At 37.1% G+C, this 24,151-nt stretch overlaps 1 protein-coding gene across 6 annotated transcripts in view; it reads left to right on the top strand.

The window, feature by feature from the left end:
- ITSN1 (intersectin 1) overlaps positions 1–24,151 on the top strand; it is a 189,694-nt gene that overhangs the window by 82,000 nt on the left and 83,543 nt on the right. For all 6 annotated transcript variants that reach the window (XM_019730241.3, XM_019730239.3, XM_074325803.2 and 3 more), the window contains 6 exons: positions 1,294–1,409; positions 4,365–4,627; positions 7,472–7,621; positions 7,711–7,851; positions 12,233–12,320; positions 12,458–12,597. In XM_019730241.3, coding sequence (XP_019585800.2) covers positions 1,294–1,409; positions 4,365–4,627; positions 7,472–7,621; positions 7,711–7,851; positions 12,233–12,320; positions 12,458–12,597 — 898 coding nt within the window. The remainder of the gene's footprint in view (positions 1–1,293; positions 1,410–4,364; positions 4,628–7,471; positions 7,622–7,710; positions 7,852–12,232; positions 12,321–12,457; positions 12,598–24,151) is intronic.

The following is a 24,151-nucleotide window of genomic DNA, read 5'->3' as shown; positions in this document are numbered from 1 at the left end:
TGGGTTTGGTTCCAGACCATCACAATAAAATGAGTTGCAGTCTCTTTGCTGGTAGAGTGTCTTGCCTTTAGTTTGTAAAAAAAAAATGCAACATCTGTGAATTTCAATAAAGCAAAGCACAATGAAATGAGGTATGCCTGTGTTAGTAAAACAATGAAGTAAAATATCAACAGATGGGTGATTTTTGTACCAATCTACATAATTGAAGCTCACTAGAAATTTTAGCAAGTGAAACTGTATCAATCTGGACCTAGAAAATAAAGCTAGGAGATTCTACCTGTGAATTCTACACGTTCAACAGGTAACAAAATTATGACAATGTGAAAATTATAGTCAGGAAAATAGTTAAAGAAAATTATTCTGGTGTGAAGCACAATCTCAGTGGAGATGTAGGGAGCGCAGACCAAGGCCCGGTTGGGAGGAATCTGGAATGACCTGAATCCTACACTCACTCCCACACACACCCCTTCCCAGACAACTCCATCTTAAGGCTTTAGCTTAAAAGACAACCATGAGATCTTACCAGCGCAAAGAAGAGTGGAAGAAACAAAGATAAGAATTTCTGTCCTAATTCCTCCACTATCAAGAAAGACTGCAGAAACAGTTTCCATAAAAGTAAGAGAAATGGAGTCATTACTGTCAGCACAGACACGACACAGGAGCAAGAAACCAGCACTGGGCCGTTGGTCTGTAAAATCCCATGGCTGTAAGCATCACAGTGAGAGATACTTAACACTGGAAGCTGATAAAGAAAAAAGTTAAAAAGACAGATCGGTTTAAAGAGCAAGGTTAATGGTTTAAAGTGAAACGAATCCATAAACTAAGTGATTTGTTTTAAGGGACTATAAAGTGTAGACATTTCATGTGTTTATTAAGAGATAAAATGGCAAGATCTTTGTAAAGGGAAAAGAGATACTCCCAATTAGCTGAGCTGCTCATTGGAGGAATTGATCGTTCCATAAAAAGGTGATGATAATAGCAGCAAACACTTCCTGTGTCCCAGGCACTGTTGTAGCCACTTTATGATTATTCACTAATTCATTCCTTTGGATTTGCCCTCATTTGGGTAATGATTCTAAACATTGGAACCTACTTAGTGCGCAGTCTGATGACGTTCAAATATTCATTTTTTAAAAACTCTTTGTAAATAGTGAGGATCAAATCCTTTTTTATTCCTAACTATACCATGATATATGGCATAATCTTTAAAAATTCTTTGTCAGAGTTTGCTCAGTTCCATCTAGACAGCTTTATGTGAATTTGTTTCTTTTTCCTTCTTTTCCATAATTGCAGAAGAGTTCGATCTGGCAGTGGTATATCTGTCATAAGTTCGACATCAGTAGATCAGAGGTTACCAGAGGAACCAGCTTTAGAAGACGAACAACAACAACTAGAAAAGAAATTGCCTGGTAAGGCAGTCTTTATATTTGAGTTATATCATATTAGAGATGTTCTATCTCTAAGGCAAAGAAAGATGGAGGTAAAATAAATTGAGCTTTTGACATTCTTGCTTTGTTCCTTTAACTGACCTTAGGCAGAAAGGAGACACTTTTAATATGCTTTTGGATTTGCATATATGTATAGAAATAAGAACATTATGTACTTTGCTAATACACACTTGTTCTAGCTTTTAAATTGAAATCTGATTAGTTACTACTAAACAAAAATCTTACAAATGTTATCTATAAAGCACTCAAAATTGATAAGTCTTTAAGGCAGTTGGTTACTACCACCAGTGCAGAAATAGAATGTAAAGTCACTACTGTTATTATGTTGCTATAGGAGAATTGGAAACTCCTTAATAACCAGAAGCTATTTGAAATTTAATACGAACCTTTTGTAAATAATCCTCATTTATACTGGTAAACCCATCATACTGTTAAAATATTCTAAGGCGACTGAGTTATTAATGACGAGGTGATAGTTGATACTAAGAAACAAGTGAAATTTATTATGGAGTCTCTTTTTTGTTAAATGCTTTGTCAGTGTCATTTTGCTGCATTTAAAGTGCTTAGGGGTTAATTGACCTGCTCAGGACACTAGTTCTCCCAGTTTCCTCTTTAAACTAAGTTACTTTTGTTCACTGATAAACTTCTTATTGAAAATGTTCTTTGTGCAAATATATTGAGCACAGTGAAGAATCTAAATGTTAATAATACATGGTCATACCTTCTCGAAGGTTATACCATAATTGAGGATTTAAGACATCCATATAAACAATCATCAAAGCAGTGCATAAGTGTGATACATTTCTGAAGACAGTGTTACAGAGGCACAGCCAAGCTTATTTACAGCTGATTGGCGTAGACTGGGAAAGACACAAGGAATTAAATCTCTGTGGAAGAGGTCACAGTTGAGTGGAGACTTGAAGATGAATAGGGTCGTTACAGGTGGAATGGAGAAGATTTTTAGGCTGATAATCATGAGAATAAAGACTCAAAGGCAAATAAGGACAGGGATCCTTAGAATTTGGAATTTTCATTTTCTGTTGGTGATAGACATTCATTTAAAGTTTTGAACAGGCAGTTTTTTTGTTTGTGCATCTATTATTTTAACAGCAATTTATTATGTGCCTCCTGTGGACCAGCTATAGGGCCAGATGTTGGAATTTAAAAGATGTGTAGAGACTTACAGTTCTTGTTTTTTAATTGAGGTAAAATTCACATAACATAAAGTTGAACATTTTAAAGTGTACAATTCAGTGGTTGTCTTAGGGCTGCCATGACAAAATACCATAGTTTGGGTGGCTTGCACAGCAGAAATTTATTTCTCACAGTTCTAGAAACTCGGAAGTTCAAGATCAGGGTGCTGTCCAATTCAGGTCCTACTGAGGGCTCTCTTCTTGGCTTGCAGATGGCTGTCTTCTGGCTGTGTCCTCACTTGACCTTTTCTTGTGTGCCCAGGGACAGAGAAAGCTCTCTCTGTGTCTTCCTCTTCTTATAAGGCCACTAATGTCATCATGAGGGTCCCACCCTCATGACCTTATCTGAAACCTAATTACTAAGGCCCCGTCTCCATATACCATCACATTGGGGGTTACAGCTTCAACATATGAATTTGGGAGCATATTTAGTCCGTAGGAGTGGCATTTAGTACATTCACAATGTTGTGCAATCACCACCTCTATCTAGTTCTGAAACATATTCATCACCCCAAAAGAAAACTCCATGCCCAGTCACTCCGCATTCTCCCTTCTCCCCAGCCCCTGGCAACCTTTTATGTCTGGCTTCTTTCACTGAGCATAATATTTTTGAAAGTCATCCACATTTTGCATGTGTATTCCATTCCTTTATAAGGCTGAAGGGACTTTCAGTTTTAAGGTAGCTGAGGAAAAGGGCTGCTGCCTCCTCTGAAATCAGTAAAGGAACAAGAAGAACAAGAAAGCCAAAGCATGGCTGCCATCTTTGATCTCTAATCCCTAACTCCAGTGTGTGAGGAAAGTCCGTCTAAAGCAGTGAAAGCCAAACAGGAATGTGGGAAGTAGCCAAGAAAGGATGCTCACAGCTAGATTGCAAGACAAAAGTGTGAAGTGACAGTTCTTGAAATAGATTGGGAACAATGGGAATGCATGCTACACAGGGTGGCAGTGAGCGCTTCCCTTGTCTGGGGTTGGTTCTAAGGAGAAGCGTGTGAGGCAAACACAAAACTGAATAATAGGCACTGCTGAAAACAGAGGTAAGGACATAGAGGATCGGATTCTTTTTTAAAAAAACATAAAGTAAAACGGATATAAATTGTTAGCAAGGACTAGAAAAAAATGATTGACCTGAGAATAGTCTAAAATTCATAATTGGTGTTCCCCAAGGAAGAAAATTGAATAATGGATTAGAAAAAAAAATTATTGAATGCAATCTGCATAATGATGAGGGCACAGCTTGTTCTTTGGTGTGAAACACGGGATACTTCCCTTCCTATCCCTGCTTCCGGAAATCATTGTTTGTTAGGAGACATAGCAGTGTAGTTAGAAGCTAAGGGGCGAGTGGGAGAGACGCATGATACAGAAGACATACAGGGTCAGCTGCTGAATCAAGGTCACAGAGAAGGGAAAGGATAGAGTAATGGGGAAGGAAAGGAGAGTTGGTGATGATGCAGAATTGCTATAGAAAGAGTATTCTAGAAACGGTGTTTGGCGTTTTGAACACCATGACATGACATTCATCGTGGAAGGGACAGTATGTAAGCAAAGAGGTTAGGTGCGGGCATTTTCGTAGCGCTTATAACAAGGGCACAGGCAGAAGGGAAGCTTAGCGAGCTCTGGTTTGCGTTTATGCTGCAAATTTCAAATATGGCGTTGAGTTTTTCGTTCCTTGATGGTGTGTTGAATATCATGACTTGTCATAATTGTTTTATTTCTTGTTTTAAAGTAACATTTGAAGATAAGAAGCGTGAGAATTTTGAACGTGGCAATTTGGAACTGGAGAAACGAAGACAAGCTCTTCTGGAGCAACAGCGAAAAGAACAGGAGCGCTTGGCACAGCTGGAGCGGGCGGAGCAGGAAAGGAAGGAGCGGGAGCGCCAGGAACAGGAGCGCAAAAGGCAACTGGAGTTGGAGAAGCAACTGGAAAAGCAGCGGGAGCTGGAGCGGCAGAGGGAGGAGGAGAGGAGAAAAGAGATCGAGAGACGAGAGGTGAGCAGCTGGGGAGAAACCCACAATTAGCCTGTGTTCTTGCGCACCCTCCACCACTCTGCCTCCCCCTTCAGAATCATTCAAGTAATATGTTAATACAATCTTTTTTTTCCCCCCTTCTTCCACCTCCCCACCCCACTCTGGTTTAAGCCGTTGTTTCTCAGTCTAGTTGTGTAGGACACAGCTCCCTGGCCCATGCTGGTATTATAAGCCTTGCACTCCATCATCCCCACCCCCCCACCCCGAAGCGGCAGCTCACAGCAGCTCACAGCAGCTCCTGGCAGGTTTTGCTGGCTGCCGGCCACTCACGCTGGCCGCCGGCCACTCATGGCAGCACACGGTAGCCCGCAGCGGCTCACACTGACCTCTGGCTGCTCATGGCAGCCCAGCTCCAGGGAGAGCTGTTGTTCACAGTCTTAGCTGTAGAGGGTACAGCTCACTGGCCCATGTGGGACTCTAACCTGGCGACCTTGGCATTAGGAGCACGGTGCTCCAACCACTTAAGCCACCGGGCCTGCCCCCCGCTTCTTTCCCCCACAATTCAGTAGTTTTAGTATATTCACTAAGTTGTGGAACCATCACCCTGTCTAATTCCAGAACATTTTTATCAACCCAGAAAGAAACTACTTACCCATTACACAGTAACTCTGCTTTCCCCTCTCCCCATAGCCCTTACTCACCACTGATTTAATTTTCTGTCTGTTAGGTTTACCTATTCTAGATATTTCGAATAAGTGAAATCATACAATATGTGGCCTTTTGTGTGTGGCTTTCACTTAGCATAATGTTTTCAAGGTTTTTCCAAGTTATGACATGAATCAGTGCTGTGTTCCTTTTTATGGCTGAATAGTATCCCGTTTCATGAATAGACCACATTTTATTTATCCGTTCATCAGTTGATGGATATTTGGATTGTTTCTTTTTGGGTATTGTGAATAATTTTGCTATGAGTGGTCATGTATAAGTTCTTAATACAATCTTATAACAAGCCACTGATATTAGTTGTGTGTGTTTTCAGACATTTTTCTCTTCATTTATATACATGTATAGAAATAGAAAGGTTTATGTGGTGGAGAGGTTGAGGGGTTTGTGTAAATTTTTTTTTTTAACCACTGTGATGTGTCATACTAATTCTCTGCACTGTTTTTTTTTCACTTAAAAAAAATATGTGTAGGAGATCTTCACTATGTTCTATGGAAGGTTCATAAATTTGGTACCATGGCTGGATAGGGGCCAAGCCAATCTCTTGTCTTTCCAATTTTAATATATTGCTACAGAGGAAATGCCATGATTCTCTTGTGTGAATGAAATACATTTTAAAGATGGGGAGTTTTTTTTGTTTTGTTTTGTTTTAATTAATACTTTGGTTTCAACTCCTGCTGATTACTTTACAAAACTTGTAGCCATAACCTGCCTTTTATTCAGGCCGACGCTCGCAGATGCAGGATTTTAATTTCCAGAATGGGCAACCCAGAAAATAGCCTTCCCTTCTTCAGTGTAAAAAAAAAAAAAAAAAAAAAAAAAAGATAAAGGACATTTTAGAGTATTTATTCAGAATTATTTAGTAGGCATTTACCACGTGCCAGGCATTGATAATCCTTGGAAATGCAGAGGTGAGTAAGGTACTCACCTGTCTGCCAGGTCCTTGCAGTGTAGCTGGAGGACAGGTACGTAAGAAGCAATTACAGTAAAGAGTGTCAGATGCTGTGGCAGGTACTCTACCTAGTAGCCATCAGAGTCAGCTTTGAAGCCAGCTGACATTGCCAGAGAAATTAGAAAACCTTCTGTGGTAAAAAGGAAATGAATGATTAGTGGGACAAAGGTCCTGAATTTTTAATACTTGTGATAAGTACCGGTTTCCCCCACTATCCAAAAGTAGTATTTCTGTGAAAACTTCCGTAAGCTGAAATGGTGTAAAGTGAAGAAGCATTTACCATTAATTTATAGGGAAAAATTTTTGAGTGTTCCCAGACCCAAAAAATAACCTACCAAATCATGCCAAATATGCTTATGTCCAGTTTTACGCTAAGTGTAACACCCTACAAGGTCTCTTAGCTTTTCTGATACCTTGCTAATAGGATGCACCAAATGAATGGACATAAAGCACAGATGCTCACAGACAGTTCAAAGCTGTGGTGGCTTGATGCTGACTAAGTAAGATGCTGAGTGTTGTTTCCAGGGAAGGGGCTTGGCGGGCCACTCTCGCTGCTCAGAGTGCCACTGCCTCTATAATGGCTTGCTGCAAATCAAACGCTGAATGCTATTTTGGTTTTTCACCTTTTTTCGTAAAAGCGAAAATCTTCCGATTTCCTTCAGTTAGTAAAAATCGGTAGTTATGTAGGTCTTTCATAAAGTGAAATGGTGTAATCCGAACTTTCGAAAAGAGGGGTGGGGGATACCTGTACTAATTTCTCCTTTAATGGAAGAAATAATTACTTGTTTGATGGAAGAACGTTTTTATTTGTTTTTTCTGTTCTGGGGGTTTTGGCTTGATTTTAATAGACTAAAGACATTTTCCTTGCTCCTCCTGAGTCAGTAAATAAGGACAATTTTATTTTACACATCAGGTATTCTTGAAGGCCTAAGCAATCCAGTGGTCAAGTGATCCCATATATTTTCCATCTGATGTAAATACTGTAGTCTTTCTAAAAGTTCCTTTCTTTCATAGAAGGAAACTATATTTGTATACATTCTGTTTTGCTATTTTGTAATAGAATTTCTTGTAATGTTTAATAATACTTCATCCCTAGAAGAAAAGATTTACCAAGTGTTACATTTATTAAGCTATATAGGATAGTGTAAGAACTGAAAAATTAATAAGTCGTCTGTTTGTGTGTGTCACAGGCTGCAAAACGAGAACTTGAAAGGCAACGGCAACTTGAATGGGAACGAAATCGAAGACAAGAGCTATTAAATCAAAGAAACAAAGAACAAGAAGACATAGTTGTACTGAAAGCAAAGAAAAAGACTTTGGAATTTGAATTAGAAGCTCTAGTGAGTGAAGTCTGATTATGCTTTGGGGATATATTAATACTGAACAATTAAAAATGGTAATAATTTTTATTATTTTTCATTTGTTAAAGAATGATAAAAAACATCAACTAGAAGGAAAACTTCAAGATATCAGATGTCGATTGACCACCCAAAGGCAAGAAATTGAGAGTACAAACAAATCGAGAGAGTTGAGAATTGCTGAAATCACCCATCTGCAGCAACAATTACAGGTGAGAAAATATGTCCCTCAAAGCTCAACCAGCATCAAGCATCTACCAGGTGCTGGGCTCTGGGAAGTCACGATGAACTGCACAGGTTCCTTGCCTGAAAAGTAGGCCGTCCGGTAAACAAACAACGCACGTTTGCTGAGCCCTGTGGCGTGCGGGCCAGGCGCTCTCATAGGTGCGCATGGTCCAGCAGTGAGCAGCAGAGACTCCCCACCCCCCGTTCTTGGAGCTTATCTTCTATTTGCAGGGCAGACACACTAATAAAATCAGTCAGGTATGTACTCTAGTAGGCAATGAACAGTCTCTGGAGAGTGAGTAGGGAAGAGCTAGAGAGTGTTGGGGGTAGGGAGGGCTGTGTTTTTGAATAAGGTGGGAAGGACAGGCCTCGCTGTGAGGGTTCCATTTGAGCAAAGACTTGAAAGAGACGAGCGCCTAAGCTGTGTGGACACCTGGCAGAGCAGGCTTTACCCTAAGACGTTCTGAGGCTGTACCTGGTCTCTGGGATGCAGGTTACTGCAAGGAGACCACTGTGATTGGAAGAGGTGGGGGCTGGATCATGTAGCACCTGAAGTCCATTCACAGGAATTTGGCTTTACCATGATAATGACAATAAAGAAGTACAGTTTGAGTCATTTAGGGGAGGTATGAGAGGTGTATATATTCTGTTCCATTCATCTACAAGTATCCTTTCACCAGTACCTCACTCTGTGGATAAGTGTAGCTTTATAATAATTTTTGAAATCAATTACTGTGAGATCTTCAATATCTTTTTTTCAAATTATTTTGGCTATGTTAGGTCCTTGACATTTCCACATGAGTTTTAGAATCAGCTTTTCAGTTTTGAAAAAGATACTTAGAATTCTGATTGGTGTTTCATTGAATTTATAGATCAGTTTGGGAAGAATTGGCATTTTGACAATATTGAGTTTTACAGTATCTTTTTCATTTTTATTTAGGTTTTTATGTTATAAATTTCTCTCAATAGTATTTTATAGTTTTCACTGTATAAGCCTTGTACATATTTTGTACAGTTTATCCCTAAGTATTTCCTGGTTTTTGATGTTATTTCAATTTACAATTTGATGCCCATATACAAAAGTAGAATTTATTTTTACTTATTGACCTTATATCTACAATGTTGCTTAACGTATTTATTCTAATAGCTTTTTAAGCTTCCTTAGCGTTTCTGTGTACATAAACATTTGTCTGTGACTAAAGAAATTTGCTTTCTTTTCTCCCTAATTTTCAATCTATATAACTTTTATTTCTTTTTTCTTTTTTGTCTTAACTGCATTGATCACAATCTCCAGTACTATGTTGACTAGAAATGGTGAGAGTCTTGTTCTTGGTCTTAGGAGGAAAGGATTCAGTCTCTCACCATTAAGTATGATCTTACCTATAGGGTTTTTGGTAGATACCTTTTATCAGCTGGAGGGATTTCCTGCCTGTTCCTTTTTTGCTGAGAGTTTTTATTGTGCACAAGTGTTAAATTGGGTCATATATTTTTTTGCCCTGCATCTATTGAGATGTTTACTTGTTGTTTTATTTCCCCTTTATTTTGTTAATATAGTGATTTACTTTGGTTGAAATTTGAATGTTAAACCAGCCTTCCATTCCTGGATAAACCATACTTGGTCACGGTGTATTATCACTTTAAAAAATATGTTTTATTAGATCCAATATGCTATAATTAAGGATGTTTTCATTTAAGATCATGAGGGACGTTAATTAGTTTATAGTTTTTTGTATTGTCCTTATCTAGTTTTGGTATCAGGGTAATAAATATGAAAATAATAACTTGGAGAATACGCTTTCCTTTCCTGTTTTCTAAAAATGTTTGTGTCGAAAAGGTACTTCTTCTTTGAATTTTTGGTGGCATTCACCTGAGCTTAGAACTTTCTGTGTGGTAAGACTTTTAACTGTAAAATTTATTCAATAGATATAGGACTATTCAGATTTTGTTTCTTCTTGAGTCTGTTTTGATAATTTGTATCTTTCAATGAATTTATCCATTTTATCTAAGTTATCAAATTTATTTGTGTACAGTTGTTTACAATATTCTCTTATTATTCTTTGGAAGTCTGTAGTATCCATAGTGATGTCACTTCTTTTATTCCTCGTATTAAGGATTTGTGTCTTCTCTCTCCCCCTCCAAATCTTCCTCTTCCTCCCCATCTTCCTTCTTTTCTTCCTCTCTCTTCCCTTCCTCCTCCATCAATCTAGTTAGAAGTTTATTGGCTTTATTGATTTTTTTTTTTTAATAAGCTCTTGGTTTTATGGATTTTTTCCCCCTGTGATATGTCTGTTTTCTGTTTCATTTATTGAGGCACTTTATTATTTCCTTCCATCTACTTTCTTTGGGTTTAATTTGCTTTTTTTAGCTTCATAAAGAAGAAGCTTACATTATTGAATTTGGATCTTTCTTCATATCTGATATAAACATTTTAAGCTATAAATTTCCCTCTAAGCATTGTCATAGCCATATGCATATATCACAAATTTTTAATATGTTGTGTTTTCATAATTAACTCAATTCACAATTGTTTTTTATTTCCTTTGTCATTTGTTCTTTGATGAGTTATTTAGAATTATGCTGTTTAGTTTCCAAATATTTGGATTTTTTCCAAGTATCTTACTGATTTCTGATTTATTTATGCTATGATCTAGGAGTGTACTCTGTCTGATTTCAATACTTTTTAATCCTTTTAAGTTTATTGAGACTTACTTTATGATTCAGCGTGTAATCTGTCTTGGAGAATATTTCATATGTACTTGTAAAGAATGTGTACTCTGTTGTGGGTGTGTGTCTCATAAACACGAATCAGATCATGTTGATTCATGGTGTTTGTGTCTTATGTGTCCTTACTGATTTTGTGACTTCCTTCAGCTGCTGAGAGGGGAGTGTTAAATCTCTATCATTGTGAATTTGTCTATTTTTCTTTCAGTTCCGTCAACTGTTGTTTCAAGTACTTTGAACTTCTAATGAATTTGAGATATTTGGATATGACATATATTGAAAATAGTATCAGAATTTCACTGCTAGAAATTCTTTGAAAATATTAAAAATGCATGCACCTTTTTCTTCTGTATGGCACCTCTCTCTATATATGTCTTTCACTAATTCTTTATGAGATGTTTCATAAAATATTCCCTTGGAAAATGTAGTAGTGATGGCCACATGCTTATTTCTTATCTCACTGAATGTGCTGTGACCAAACACATTTTTGTTATTTAAGATCGACACTTAGCATGTTCATTTATTAATAATAAAATGCAAATCAGGGTTCTTGATGTGAAATAAGAAACTTTGGTATTGGGTAAGAGGCCTTGCCTTAATTTAGGGAGGAGAGTAAGAGAAGCTCAGTTGACCATGCTTTTTGGGGAAATGATCTGATTTGTGTATTCTATTTTGTCCAAATTTTGGGTGTTTGTGGGGATTATTCATATGAGAAGACGCTTCCAAATCCTCGCTGTTGAGTTAAATCTCTCTACTATTCAGACACATAGTACATAAAGATTTGTTAGACACAAGCCAGTCTATATCTAAAGATGGTTGTTCCAAAAAGTACTGGTTCTTAGCCTCTGATGAAAATTTTTAATTAACGCATTTTTATTTTTCAAACTGAAAACAACACATAGAGATCTTTTTTTAAATCAAGGTAAAAGTCAAAGTCAAATATTTCTTACATGCTGGAAAGGCTGTCATTTTACTGAAATGTATAGAAACTAAATAGGATCATTTCGGCTGAACTTAATATGTATATAATGCTTGACAAGTCACCCATGAAAATTCCAAATCTCTTGTACAGTGTGATTTAGCTTTTTTCTTACGTCATTTAAAAATAGTTGGCTCAAGACTTTTTGTCTACCTTTTTAAAATTGTAGCTACATCGTGAGTGGTAGCGGAAAAACATGTGGCAGCTAAAGATTCTTATTGTTAAAATTCTCTTGGATTTCTGTTTCCAACTTCAGGTGTATGGTAAACCTCAGTTCAGCCCTATTTAGTATTAAAGTTCAGAAGAGAATAGTTTCTATTAAACTTCACAGACAACAGAGATCCTTACTTTCAGTTTTCTCCGCTGAGTATGTTTTTTAAAGCTTACAAATAGGCAGTAAGTCAACAAAAATTTAAGAAATATCAAGGGAGCTATAACTGTCTGAACTTTATTTCAGTGAAAAGCAGTTGGCAAACAGTGAATTCGTTGGCAAGAAAGCAGGAACCGCCCTGACAAGCGATTAAATGCCTTTTCACCCAGAGAGGGTTTGGGATGAGATAAGAAGAGTCTTTGAGGAACCAGAAAACTGACCTGTGTCCTCATCAACGTTGAGTATAGATGTGACGTTTTCCCCGTCATTCATGGTTGTTTCCCTTCTTCTCTTCTAGGAGTCTCAGCAAATGCTTGGAAGACTTATTCCAGAAAAACAGATACTCAATGACCAATTAAAACAAGTTCAGCAAAACAGTTTGCACAGTAGGTGTTTTATTTTTAAAATTGTCCATTTCCTTTTTCACTGACAACTTTTTTAAGTGAAAGGAGAACATTAAAAACTATTTTTCTTCATTGCCAGTTTTTAAAAATTTTTATATTACAATGTTTTTCTAAAACAGGAGATTCACTTCTTACACTCAAAAGAGCCTTAGAAGCAAAAGAACTAGCTCGGCAGCAGCTACGAGACCAACTGGATGAAGTTGAGAAAGAAACTAGATCAAAACTACAGGAGATTGATATTTTCAATAATCAACTGAAGGTAAGTATTCTGTGTGTTCCTGCTTGTATCTTACCCTTTAATTTTTCTAAGTGGCCAGATGATTAGTTGATATTTAATCTCAGGCAGAATAATTTATGCTGGTTTGTCAGCCTCCGTGAAAGCCTTCACATTTATAGATGAACATTATGTAATTTAAGTTGCATTTTTCTCCTTCAAAATATAAAAATGAGGGCCAGCCAGGTGGCTCAGGCTGTTAGAGCTCCATGCTCCTAACTCCGAAGGCTGCCAGGTCGATTCCCGTGGGCCAGTGGGCTCTCAACCACAAGGTTGCCAGTTCAACTCCTCGAGTCCTACAAGGGATGGTGGGCAGCGCCCCCTGCAACTAAGATTGAACATGGCACCTTGAGCTGAGCTGCTGTTGAGCTCCCGGATGGCTCAGTTGGTTGGAGCGCGTCCTCTCAACCACAAGGTTGCCGGTTCAACTCCCGCAAGGGGTGGTGGGCTGTGCCCCTGCAACTAGCAATGGCAACTGGACCTGGAGCTGAGCTGCAACCTCCACAACTAAGACTGAAAGGACAACAAGTTGAAGCTGAACGGCACCCTCCACAACTAAGATTGAAAGGACAACAACTTGACTTGGGGAAAAAAAAAAAGTGCTGGAAGTACACACTGTTCCCCTTCCCCAATTTTATATATATGAATTTGACATCTATAAATTATGGCTGAGTGAGTGACCCCAACATAGTGCCTATCTTTAACTTGAATTATATTTTTACACATCTCCATCCTTTTGTTTGTTAAAACTACATCAAGTTGAATTCCAAAAGCTTCATCTTTCTTATTTTCTTTGTTTTATGTCTCTACTAAAAATGGATTGTTTTCTCTTTTAAAACTAAGAATTTTTCTGCCACTTCTTACCTTTAGGATTGTTCTTGAATGTAGATATTTTATTTTGTTACCTCATATTTTAAATTTTTATTGTTTAATGGAGTAATTGCTTTTGTCTCAGTGGCGGAAGTGGTGTATGGTTTTGTCACATTTACACAGTAAAACTCAGGAAAATGCCAATATTCTTAGGGAATGTAAAGGTGGTTATCACAGCCTCTTTCTGACTTGGTGCTCTCAATTTCACTTTACAACTTTATCATCTTAAGAAGTTAACTCTTACCTTATGATAAAACCAGAATACAAGCAATTTGTTTCTTATCAATAGTGATCATATACTTTATTTTTTTATTTATTTTTTTAATTTATTTTTTATTGGGGAAGGGGCACAGGACTTTATTGGGGAACAGTGTGTACTTCCAGGCCTTTTTTCCAAGTCAAGTTGTTGTCCTTTCAATCTTAGTTGTGGAGGGTGCAGCTCAGCTCCAGGTCCAGTTGCCATTGCTAGTTGCAGGGGGCAGAGCCCACCATCCCTTGCGGGACTCGAGGAATCGAACTGGCAACCTTGTGGTTGAGAGCCCACTGGCCCATGTGGGAATCGAACCGGCAGCCTTCGGAGTTAGGAGCACGGAGCTCTAACCGCCTGAGCCACCGGGCCGGCCCTGATCATATACTTTAGATTTAAGTAGATATTGGAGTTTTTATCAATTATGTTCTGATAAGAAATTAGATTTTACACTTTTTAAAAATATATTCATTTTCCTTTTCTAACTTAAAATCCTTTATGCTTGATTCTGGCTGACTTAGCTTTTGTAACTAGGAAAAAGTAAACTCCTATTCTTTATTACTGTAAATAGAAAGAAATTAGGAAGCATATTTGAGATTTTTAGTTGAACATTGAATTGAGATTCTAGGCCAAATTGTCTAGACATCCAAGTTTGAGGCATTTGGGCTTTTTTTTTTTTTTTCTTTTCCCAGAGTAATAGGTAATGAACTTTTCTCAACTGTACAATTCCAGGAAAGTGCTCTTAGGGGAAATATTATTTGAGTCAACTTAGTGTTTTTCTTCACCTCACTTTCATGTGTACATAGAATGTGCGTGTGCGTGTGTGTGTGTATGTGTGTGTGTGTGTGTAGTCTATACTTGTACGTGTGTGATTATATGTGATGTGTAAGTATGGGAAGTACAGCTGTAAGTTCTCCAGCTCGAGGAAAAGCACAATAAAAATGACCACATTAACTCTCATGTGACTTGCTACTGTTTTAAGCCATAAGGATATGATACTGTGTGCAAGCTTACAGTGCTTTTTAATAATCTCTTGGAATATAAGCTGTTAAGTACTCAGGTATCTTTTGAACCCAGGCAGTAGTCCAGTTTCTGCCTTACCCTTAAGACTGCCTTTTAACTTACAACAAGGAGAGGGAAGGATTAAAAAAAAAAAGGACTCCTTTTTCTATAAGTTTGACTCACAAATTAGAAAGTGATAATGCAGTAGATGATTTTTTTTACAAATGCGTAGATGATTTGAGAATGATTTCAGCCATTGAAGTGCTGTTACAGTGCTAAAGAGAACACCCTTAAAATGTGGTGTAAGTCATTCTTATTGTGTTTAGGCTGCCTTCAGTGTTAGAGAATTGTTTATACAAAGGCTAATTTTAGCTCTTTATTCCACCAGCTCTTTTTCCAAATATATTTATTTTTAAATAACATTTCTTTCCATCTTAATTTTTATTTTGGTTTCCATTATTACTTTAAGTTTAAGTTAATGTGAGAGTGAAAAAAATCAAGCCAGTATAGTCATATTATTTTGTTTAAGAATCCATTTGGAGGGCTTAATGTTATGTTGCTTTACGGTTATCATGTCTAGTGTTCCTCTTAAAACTGATGAAACCAAAACAAACACGTAAATTGAAGAATCAGAAGATTTATCATTTGATTGAGACAACTCAGAGGCCAGTTTAAGATCCGGTCCCTTGAGGATCTCCTGCCTATCCTTATTGTAGCCACATTGGAAAACATGAAGCGTTTTGTTTCTGATTTAGAGCATGTCTTCATTAGCAGCTGTAATTTCTTGTAAGATGAGATAGACCAGGCGTGCCAGCATTCTGACCCTTGGGATTCCTTCCATGCCTCTCTTGCCGCAGCAGTGTCCTGTCCCAACAGCGTCCACACTAATGATGCAAAACTTACGTCTGCCTTGCCAGGAGTGCAGCACTGGCGAGTGTCCACTCATTCTACACACCCAATTTGATGGTGCGAATTTGCTGTATCCTAAACCTTCGTCTCCCAAAAGGAAATCAGCCGGAGAATATAGAAATTAGAATTTGGCAGTTTCATTTGATATTCATGTAGGTGGTTCACCTAGAAGAAGAAAGTATAATTCACTCATTATCAACTTGTATGGTGACACTGGAGAAATACCTTATGGAGTGAAAACATGTTAAATTAGTTGACCAGAACGCTGAACGGCTGCTCCATAAATGAAGATTACATTCAGCAAAAACTAATTCTCATGCTTATTTGGTACAAAACTATTTGCAAAAAGCCATTTATGTATTTTGATGCGCATTCAAAGTCATGTCCAGTACATTCTGTCATTTTTTTCTCCTTTTAAAACAAAAGAACCATTCCATCTGATTTAGTCCTTTCTACGAGACCCTTGTTCAGATTCATTATTCTTTTGAGGGTCTCTCCCTTTCTCTTCAGTTCAGGAAGAATTACATTCCTGCCTCCTCACCTAAGATCTGATAACCAATGATGGAAATTCTCAAATCATTAATTAAAGAGGAAAAAAAAAATTACTTTTGCCGTCAGGTTAATTAACAGGTCTTTGTTTCATATAGGTAGCAACATATTGAAAACATGAAACATGTTTACAATTATGGTCTGTTGGTAAATGGCTCCAGATTCAGTACGGTGGAACATAAGATCTCTAGAGTCTTGGACTTTTGTGTTTCTGTCTAATCTCAGAGAAATTGAAGTCTCATTCTTTCGTTTCAGACAAGGCTCTTTTTCATGTATTTTAATAGACTTTTACCTTATAGATATGATATTTTTATATTCCAAAAATGTTCCCAAGACATACGTATCTTTGTTTTTCTAATTTATCACCCCAAGCCAAGAATTACCTGAGAAAGGAAACAGGAATCTTACCGTAGTGAGTAAACTTTGCTTTTATAAATCTATAGAAAAGGGAAAGTGGGAGAAGGGGAGAAATGTACTGTCCTGAGATGCTGAAGCTCTTGTGCCAGAAATGGCCCGATTGGCAGTTTGGTATTTGTGCTGCCTTTTCTATGAACAGTAAATTTTAGCTTTTTGATGATCAAAGAAAGTATTTAGCCAGTGATTTCACCAGAAATAATTGATTTTGTTCGTAATTATTCCTAGCATTAATACTCCTTAAAGTAGTTATTTAATTCAGTGGATCACATTTGTGCACCATAATTTCTGCCTTTAAAATATATTCTATATGTAGTAAATATTTTATCATGCTAAGAAGTCAATAGGTCTTCTCATATTCATGTTCTAGAAACATCAGTTTAAAATCGATTACCTATGATTTGCTCTTTTTACCTCATTTTACAGGAAAATCAAAACTCTCAATATTTTTTAGAGAATCTGTATCTAAGGGACACATAGAGTCATCCTGATAATTGTTTCTTACACTCAGTGCTTAGCTATAGGTATAAAATTATCGTTCGAACAGGTCTCAAATAACTCTACCAATAGGGACTTTTTGGACAATAGCGCTTGACTTCACCTTGCCCTTGGAAATGTTAGTAGTTTCTGTAACAGTTTTCCTTGGCGCTGATGGCCTATGCTCTGTATTTTAATATCTTAACTACATAGAGCAACATAAAGTATAGCTTATAGTTTTCAAGGCTCCATTGAAATGGATGCCAAATAAAGAGAATCCATCACACAAAGAGACTAGATGTTGTGTTTCATGTTGAAAAGTTGAGTCCCTGTTGGTTCCCGTCTAGTCCCTGTGTGCTGGACAAGTCCTAACGTGAGTCATGTTTACATTTCAGCATTTCTTTCTTCCAGTCAATGGCGGTGGGGGGGGCAGTGTTGCAGTGCCTGGAAGTTCTCCTGGGCCGCGTCATCCACTTAGACTTATTTCTAAAGGTCCATGTCCTCCTCAGGCAATGCAGATCTTTGTCAGGCTGTGAAGCATCCTGCTCTAGAATGGTTGAGGCATGGTGAAGCATCTCCAGCTCTATGCTTCTGTTGCCCCCACGCAGATGAGTGCTCAGTGCCCGACAGCATTTACCATGACGTGCTAAGCCTTCTTTGTAAAAGTTAATCATGATTAGTTATTATTAATCATGGTGTGTGAGCGAATCTTTCCTCTTGACAAATTGTGTGTGTGATGATGGAAACTCCTAATTACAAGCTGGAGAAGGTGCTGTGTACTATAGTCTTGTCTTTATATCAAGCATTGTTGACACTGCATTTGCTATTTGGCTACAAAAATTGGAAAGAACACTCAGTGATCATTTGGATCTATATGCATACTTCCATCATATGGGAAACAGTATTATAGTCAGTGTACTATTGCAAAAGTGGACTGTTTTCTAAGGAATATTTGAGTATGTAGGACTAATTCAGAATTCAGAATTATATTCCTTAATATACTTGGGAAATTCATAATTTAATTTTCTTAAATTAGACACAAGAGGCTATTAGAAATACAAATTCTGCCTGTAATAATACCTATCCTAAAAATTGCTTCTAGGAACTGAATTGTTGAAATGAGAATGCCAGATTATAGTGAAAAGGTTCTTGGCTTAACTAAGGCTTTTATGTTCTTGGTTTCAGACACTTGCTTTCATGGCAGGCTCATTCATTATGAAGGCAGTGAAAGGCAAAATGTTTAGCAACCAGGGAAAAAAAGAAAAGAGCCGGAGAAAGAACTGCAGAACAGAATGAAAAGTCAGGGAAAAAAATACATCTGAAGGGAAGCAATGAAGGGAAGAAAAAGATCCAGAAAGAGGAGATGCAGAGACAGCAGAGAAACTAGTGTGAATTCAAATGATAATGTTGTTTTTTCATATCAGTAGAATAATGTTTGGCTGTTTCATGGTTTACTGTCTTATTTGAGATTAAATTTTATTTTTACATGTATGCTAGTTTTGAAAAAACCTCTTTTGCCCAGAAGTAATATAATTCACTTATTCTCATTCAGTATACTTGTGGTTGTCGAAACTTGACACAGATTCCTTGAATGTAGAAAAATAATTAGAACACTCCCAAGACTCAAAATAGCTAACAGATGTTGTATATTAGATTCTATATCATACCAGTAAGCTTGTTTGGTTGGTTGGGTTGAGTTTTTTTTAGTCATAGGGGTTTTTTTGTTTTTGTTTTCGTGAAATTTAAAAAAATATTTAGCAAAAGGTGATCTGGGAAGGGAGAAAGCAAAACTCAATCTTTTGAAAGAAATATTTTCTGTTTTAATTCTTTTGTTTAGCCAAACTCCTTAACAATTTTGTCCTTTAGAATGACATGCATTTAAAATAATGGAATATTGCTTTGTAAACAACGCTGAGACATTTTGGGAAAACTCAGTTTTTCAGGACAAAATGGAGTCAGTTTTCTCTTTCTGGCAATATAAGGTAGACACGAGAGAAGATTCTTAATCAGCTATTCCTACTACAGAGAGGACAGGATTTTCTAACTCTCCTTTTCTGTCCACCTGTTCTCTCTCTCTCTCTCTCTCTCTCTCTCTCTCACACACACACACACACACACACTTTCTCTCGCACACACATACACGTGCACACATGTACCCCAGTGCATTTCTCTTTGGCTCTCTCATAGCACTTACGATGCATTGACTGCCAATCTTTGCCTTGGGGAATTGGACTTACTATTTGGTAGAATATTGACTTCAGATTTAGAAGTAATATTTAAAATGCCTTTAAATATTAGTATACCCCTTCTCAGAATTTAAATAACTGATTGATGTTATTTTTATGCAACCTCCCACTTTTAATGCATCAAGAATGAATACATTTTATAATTTTGTGATAAATGGAATATCGATTTACCTTGATTTCAGCACAAATGTCTATGTTTTGAAATACTTAGTTATTTTTCAGATTTTTCCACACACATACAAGTTCCCTTATCCTCATTGGGTTTGTTGATTGCTTTTCAAATTTGTTTCACAGCCACTTAATTGGGATAAGTTACTGTAATTTAAGACTCAAATGGCCTTTTAAAAATTCTGATGTTGTGTACTACATAATATCCCTCGGTGAGAAATAAAGTAGTATTTGTTTATATAAAAGCACTTTTCTGTAGTTATTAGGCTTAGACAAAACAAATGCCTGAAATTTCTGATGCGGTACCTAGATCAATTTTCTATGAGGCCCATTTCAATATTAACACTACATAGATTATAAATATAAAATATGTGTCCTTATTTTCATTTATAGTGTTAAGTTCATGAATTTTAAGTAATTAATCAAGGTATGTTGGTTTTTGTCTCTCTTGAGACAGCCTGAGACAAAAATCAGAAGCAGAGTGAGTAATCCTTCAAAATGTTACATGAGCAAATTACTAATAAATTTCTGTTATATGTTGGTCTTTCAAATGCCCTGTTATTGCTAGTTAATTCTTTTCTCTCTTCACAATCATTCATGTAAAATAATGTTTATGAAAAGTAATACCATATATACTTTCAGGTGGATGCTTCTTTATATTTCAAGTAATATCCCTTCATATAATACATCTATTTTTAAGTGTCTCTAAAACCAAATGAACGAGAAATAGTTTTTAAATCGAGTGATTCTATCCCCCGTGCATAGCAATATAACAATTGTCATTAGTAAAACTGAATGTGAGCCATCTTTCTCAGGGCAAAAAGTTGGATATTCTTGAGTATTCAATTTGTCAGGCATATTGCTTTTGAAATACTTTGGCTGTATGCCACAGGCTGTCCAAAGATGTTTTATGGTGTAAATATCTTAATTCTTTAGGGGAAATGAGTGACTTTTTCCTTTTGGTTGAAGGAATAAAGTTAAAAGCAAGCTGATTTTCATTTATCTTAGTACAAGACAGAATCTTTACTTGCCAATAATTTTCTTAGTGTGATTCATAATCTGTGTTTGATCAAAGACTCCTGAAAATCAAGTAAAGTCTTCTCTGCAAGAAAAATGCCTGTATACCCCAGTTTACATACAGTTTTATAGTGTTCACAGGGCCAAAGCTTATTCATAGATCCTGGTTAAGAAACTCTGCGGTATCTTAGAATTCTGTAGATATTATTGGTGATAATCTGATTATTTTAATTTGTGTATAATATAGTACACGTTTTATAGGGGTTTTATTTTTCCCATGTATTTGTTTGTAACATGTAGCGAAAACTTCCTGAATGCATGTTTAATAATTTCTTATTTATTAAGAAAGGTATTATACTTTTATTAGGAGATAATATTAAATTATTACATACTATACCTAATGTAAAACATATCATAACCTGGAATGGAATTCATAGAAGAAATCAACAAAGTTGTCCACTGAATACCATATGGATAGAAAACTATCTAGCCAAGAAATATGTGATTGTAGCATTATTTGAGAAAAGCATAAGTTAGTTTTAGGAAGAACCACAAGTGAGATACTGAGTTTTGATTCTTAGTAATTTCTTATTTGTTCTATTTTTATCCTCATTATAATAGAGAAATAATTGTGACAAATTTAATAGAATTTGCAGGGCACTTTAATCTGGTTGACCAACAGAAAAAGTTGATAGAATGTGTGGTGACGTTTTTCTTAGCTGCTCCTCCTGATAGTTCTCTCATTTCCTAAGGAAAGAATTTAATGACACCGGATTTATTTGTTACCTTAAAAATGTTTTCCCTGAAAGAATGAAAAGGGCACTTTTAAATAACTGTCATTGTACTTGAGTTTTTTAAACAGTATTGAAAAGGAAGGAAAGAGCAGGGCCGTCCTCTGCTCCCCATGTGAAGGGACTCGGTGTTCCTTCCACAAGGCCATTGTCAGGCATATGAAAGCAAGTCATTCCCTAGTTTTTAGTGCATAGGCCTTCATTCTAGCGATTGCCTTCTTGAAAGTTCAACTTTTAAAAAAGTTATCAACTCAGGAATCATAAATTGTCTGCGTATTTTGGTTCATGCCATCTTAAGCTCCCAAATCCAAGGAAAGAGAGGAAGGGCCCGAATGCCTGCCTGTTTGCAGAGTCTTGATTGTCTTACAGCTGATAGTGTATCTCAGCAGATTGGATGAAGGAAATGACAGAAAAACTTCGCAGTCTTCCAATCTGGGTCATAAGATGCCAGAGCCTTCTGTTTCCTTATTTGACATCTGTTATTTTATGGCTCCTGCAGGCTTCAATTCCTTGGAGGTTCTTGAAGCTGCAACTTATTTCGACAGTTCCAAAGATAGGTTCAGCCTATCCTATAATGCGCTTATACTAAGAAATAAATGTGCTTTTAGATTTTTAAAATATCTTACTTCATGGTTTTGATACATTTAAAAATTGTTGTTTTTAAATTGTCTCATTAGCATGATTTTTTTTCTGTAGATTCTTTAAATTCACTTCTGCTTTTCATTTTGTAAGTGCCTCCTAATACATTACTAATATATCTTGACTTTGTATCTGGTAATTATTGATCTATAACTCAACCTCTAATTACTAGAGCCCAGTATAGAAATGAAATGTGCAGTATAATTCTTTATTAAATGAAGAGTCTTCATTCGTGCCTTTGGTCCCTGGTGCATTGGTACATTGTGGCCTGCGTCCACTCTAAATGACTCGTGCTTGTGTAGTACCTGTGGGTAAATGTGCTGAATATCACTCTACCTGTACAAACATTTTTTTCCTGGATGAAGTAACAGCTTTTCTTTTTTTAATATATAATCAGGTTTCTGAACATCAAACTAAAATGTTATTCCTTCCCTGTCATTTCTTACTCCTTCATATTAAATCTCAGCTCACACTTATTTTGCTTACTGGTTATACCTTTTTGGCTTAGAAGGATAAATAAGAATAAAACCCTAAATAAAAGACGCTGAAATAAATCATATTTTTTTGGTTAAAAAGCATTGTCTAAGAATTTACTAGATTTAAAGCTAAAAGAAAACCTGAAGACCATCTACTCCGATTCAGATGCTGGCCCATGTCAGGGGCCTGGGATAGAGTGCAGGTGCCTTTGTTCCCAGTTCAGTACCTCCTAATTATAGCCTATTCCACAACTTATTCTTTCTGAACCTATTTAGGAACTTTCTGCAATTGAAGATGAAACTTTAAAATAGGAAAAAAAGTAAATCTATTAGTCACTCCTTTCCCTTCCTTTTCAAAGGGTCTTCACCGTTGGGCTAATGACAAGAGGGGGCCCCCGTCCCTCCCTGTCTTGGCAGGTGCTGACCTGTGGGTCCTTCTCTTAAGACAGGACATTTAGAATTCGATTCCATGTCACCCCACTGCAGTTTTCCTTTTCATGTAGAGATATTTGAGCCAAATGTCCAGAGTACTCCAACAACAGGAACTGGCCCATTTTATCCATTTGTCTCTGAAATATCAAATTCAAATGTGGATCACATTTTTTCATGGCTGTTATTAGAGATTACTGTTTATGCTTGATTCCAAATGACCATGAAAAGCAATACTGCTGATTTTTTTTGTAAGACATTACAGTTTTACATCGTGTGGTATGACAGTGAGAAAGGTAATGAAAAATGAAATTCTCTTTCTTGTATTGATTTTCTTCTCTTCGTTAGAAGTTTAAACAGTCAGAGTGAGGCTTCATCATTACTTTCCAGTTTCCATTCTTCGCCTTCCATGCCCCCTCCCTAGCTAAACTGCTCTCCCAGGTCCCCTTCATAGTTTGGAAGCCACGTGCCCAGGGCTACTGCCATGGCGAGTAGTCCAGCTTGTGGCTTTCGGAGTTGCCTCTTCCTGCTGCGTCCTGCTAGGGAGTCCCGGCCTCATGTGCTGGCTTACCCACTGGAGCCCCTTCCCTGCCCCCTCTCTTTCGTGCTTCCCATCCCCTAGTCTTCCCTGCCTTCCAGTGCATGTCTCCCCCAACCTCCTGATCTCCAGTTCAACATGTTCTTGTATCTCAATGACCTCTTTATGACCTCTCAAAGTCACTTATCGTATACAAAATGCTTGTACGTGTATTCTAACTTTATCTTAAGAACAGCAGCCTAGCCAGTAGGAAAGGGTTAACCTAACACTTAGGGCTATTTAGCAGAATAAGTGCATTTTAACACTGATCTTCTACAGGCACTTCCTCTACCTTTGCAGTTCAATCCCTGAATGAATGTAAGGTTGGCATTTAAGGCAGGAAGAAATCTGCCCATTTGGACTTGCTAGTGAACAGGACGAGAGAAGACAGGGCAGGACTTAGTTCTTACGTCTCACCATATAGACCCCTTGGCTGTCCACTTGGGGGACTAACTCTAGTTAGCCAGACCAAGAAGTCAACTGGGAATATACTTCAGGCTCTGCTGGGCACTTTGGCTCATCTGATTTATTGTTGACACAAATAAGGAGTTTTGGTGACTGAATCTGATAGTGACAGTTTGATTCCTATGGAGTCTGAGGGTTTCCCCCTCAACCAGCATTTCTTTGTTCTTCGTATTTTGGGGTGTTTAAATACTTTAAATATCATAAAGTGCATTTTGCTTTCAGTAGCCTATGAAGGAAATGACTGTTATTCCTGAGGCTAGTGT

The sequence above is a fragment of the Rhinolophus sinicus genome, chromosome 17 (assembly GCF_057876585.1).
Source record: "Rhinolophus sinicus isolate RSI-liver-muscle chromosome 17, RSI-T2T, whole genome shotgun sequence".
In the NCBI taxonomy this organism is placed as follows: Eukaryota; Metazoa; Chordata; class Mammalia; order Chiroptera; family Rhinolophidae; genus Rhinolophus; species Rhinolophus sinicus.
This window is presented reverse-complemented; position numbering and strand designations above follow the sequence as displayed.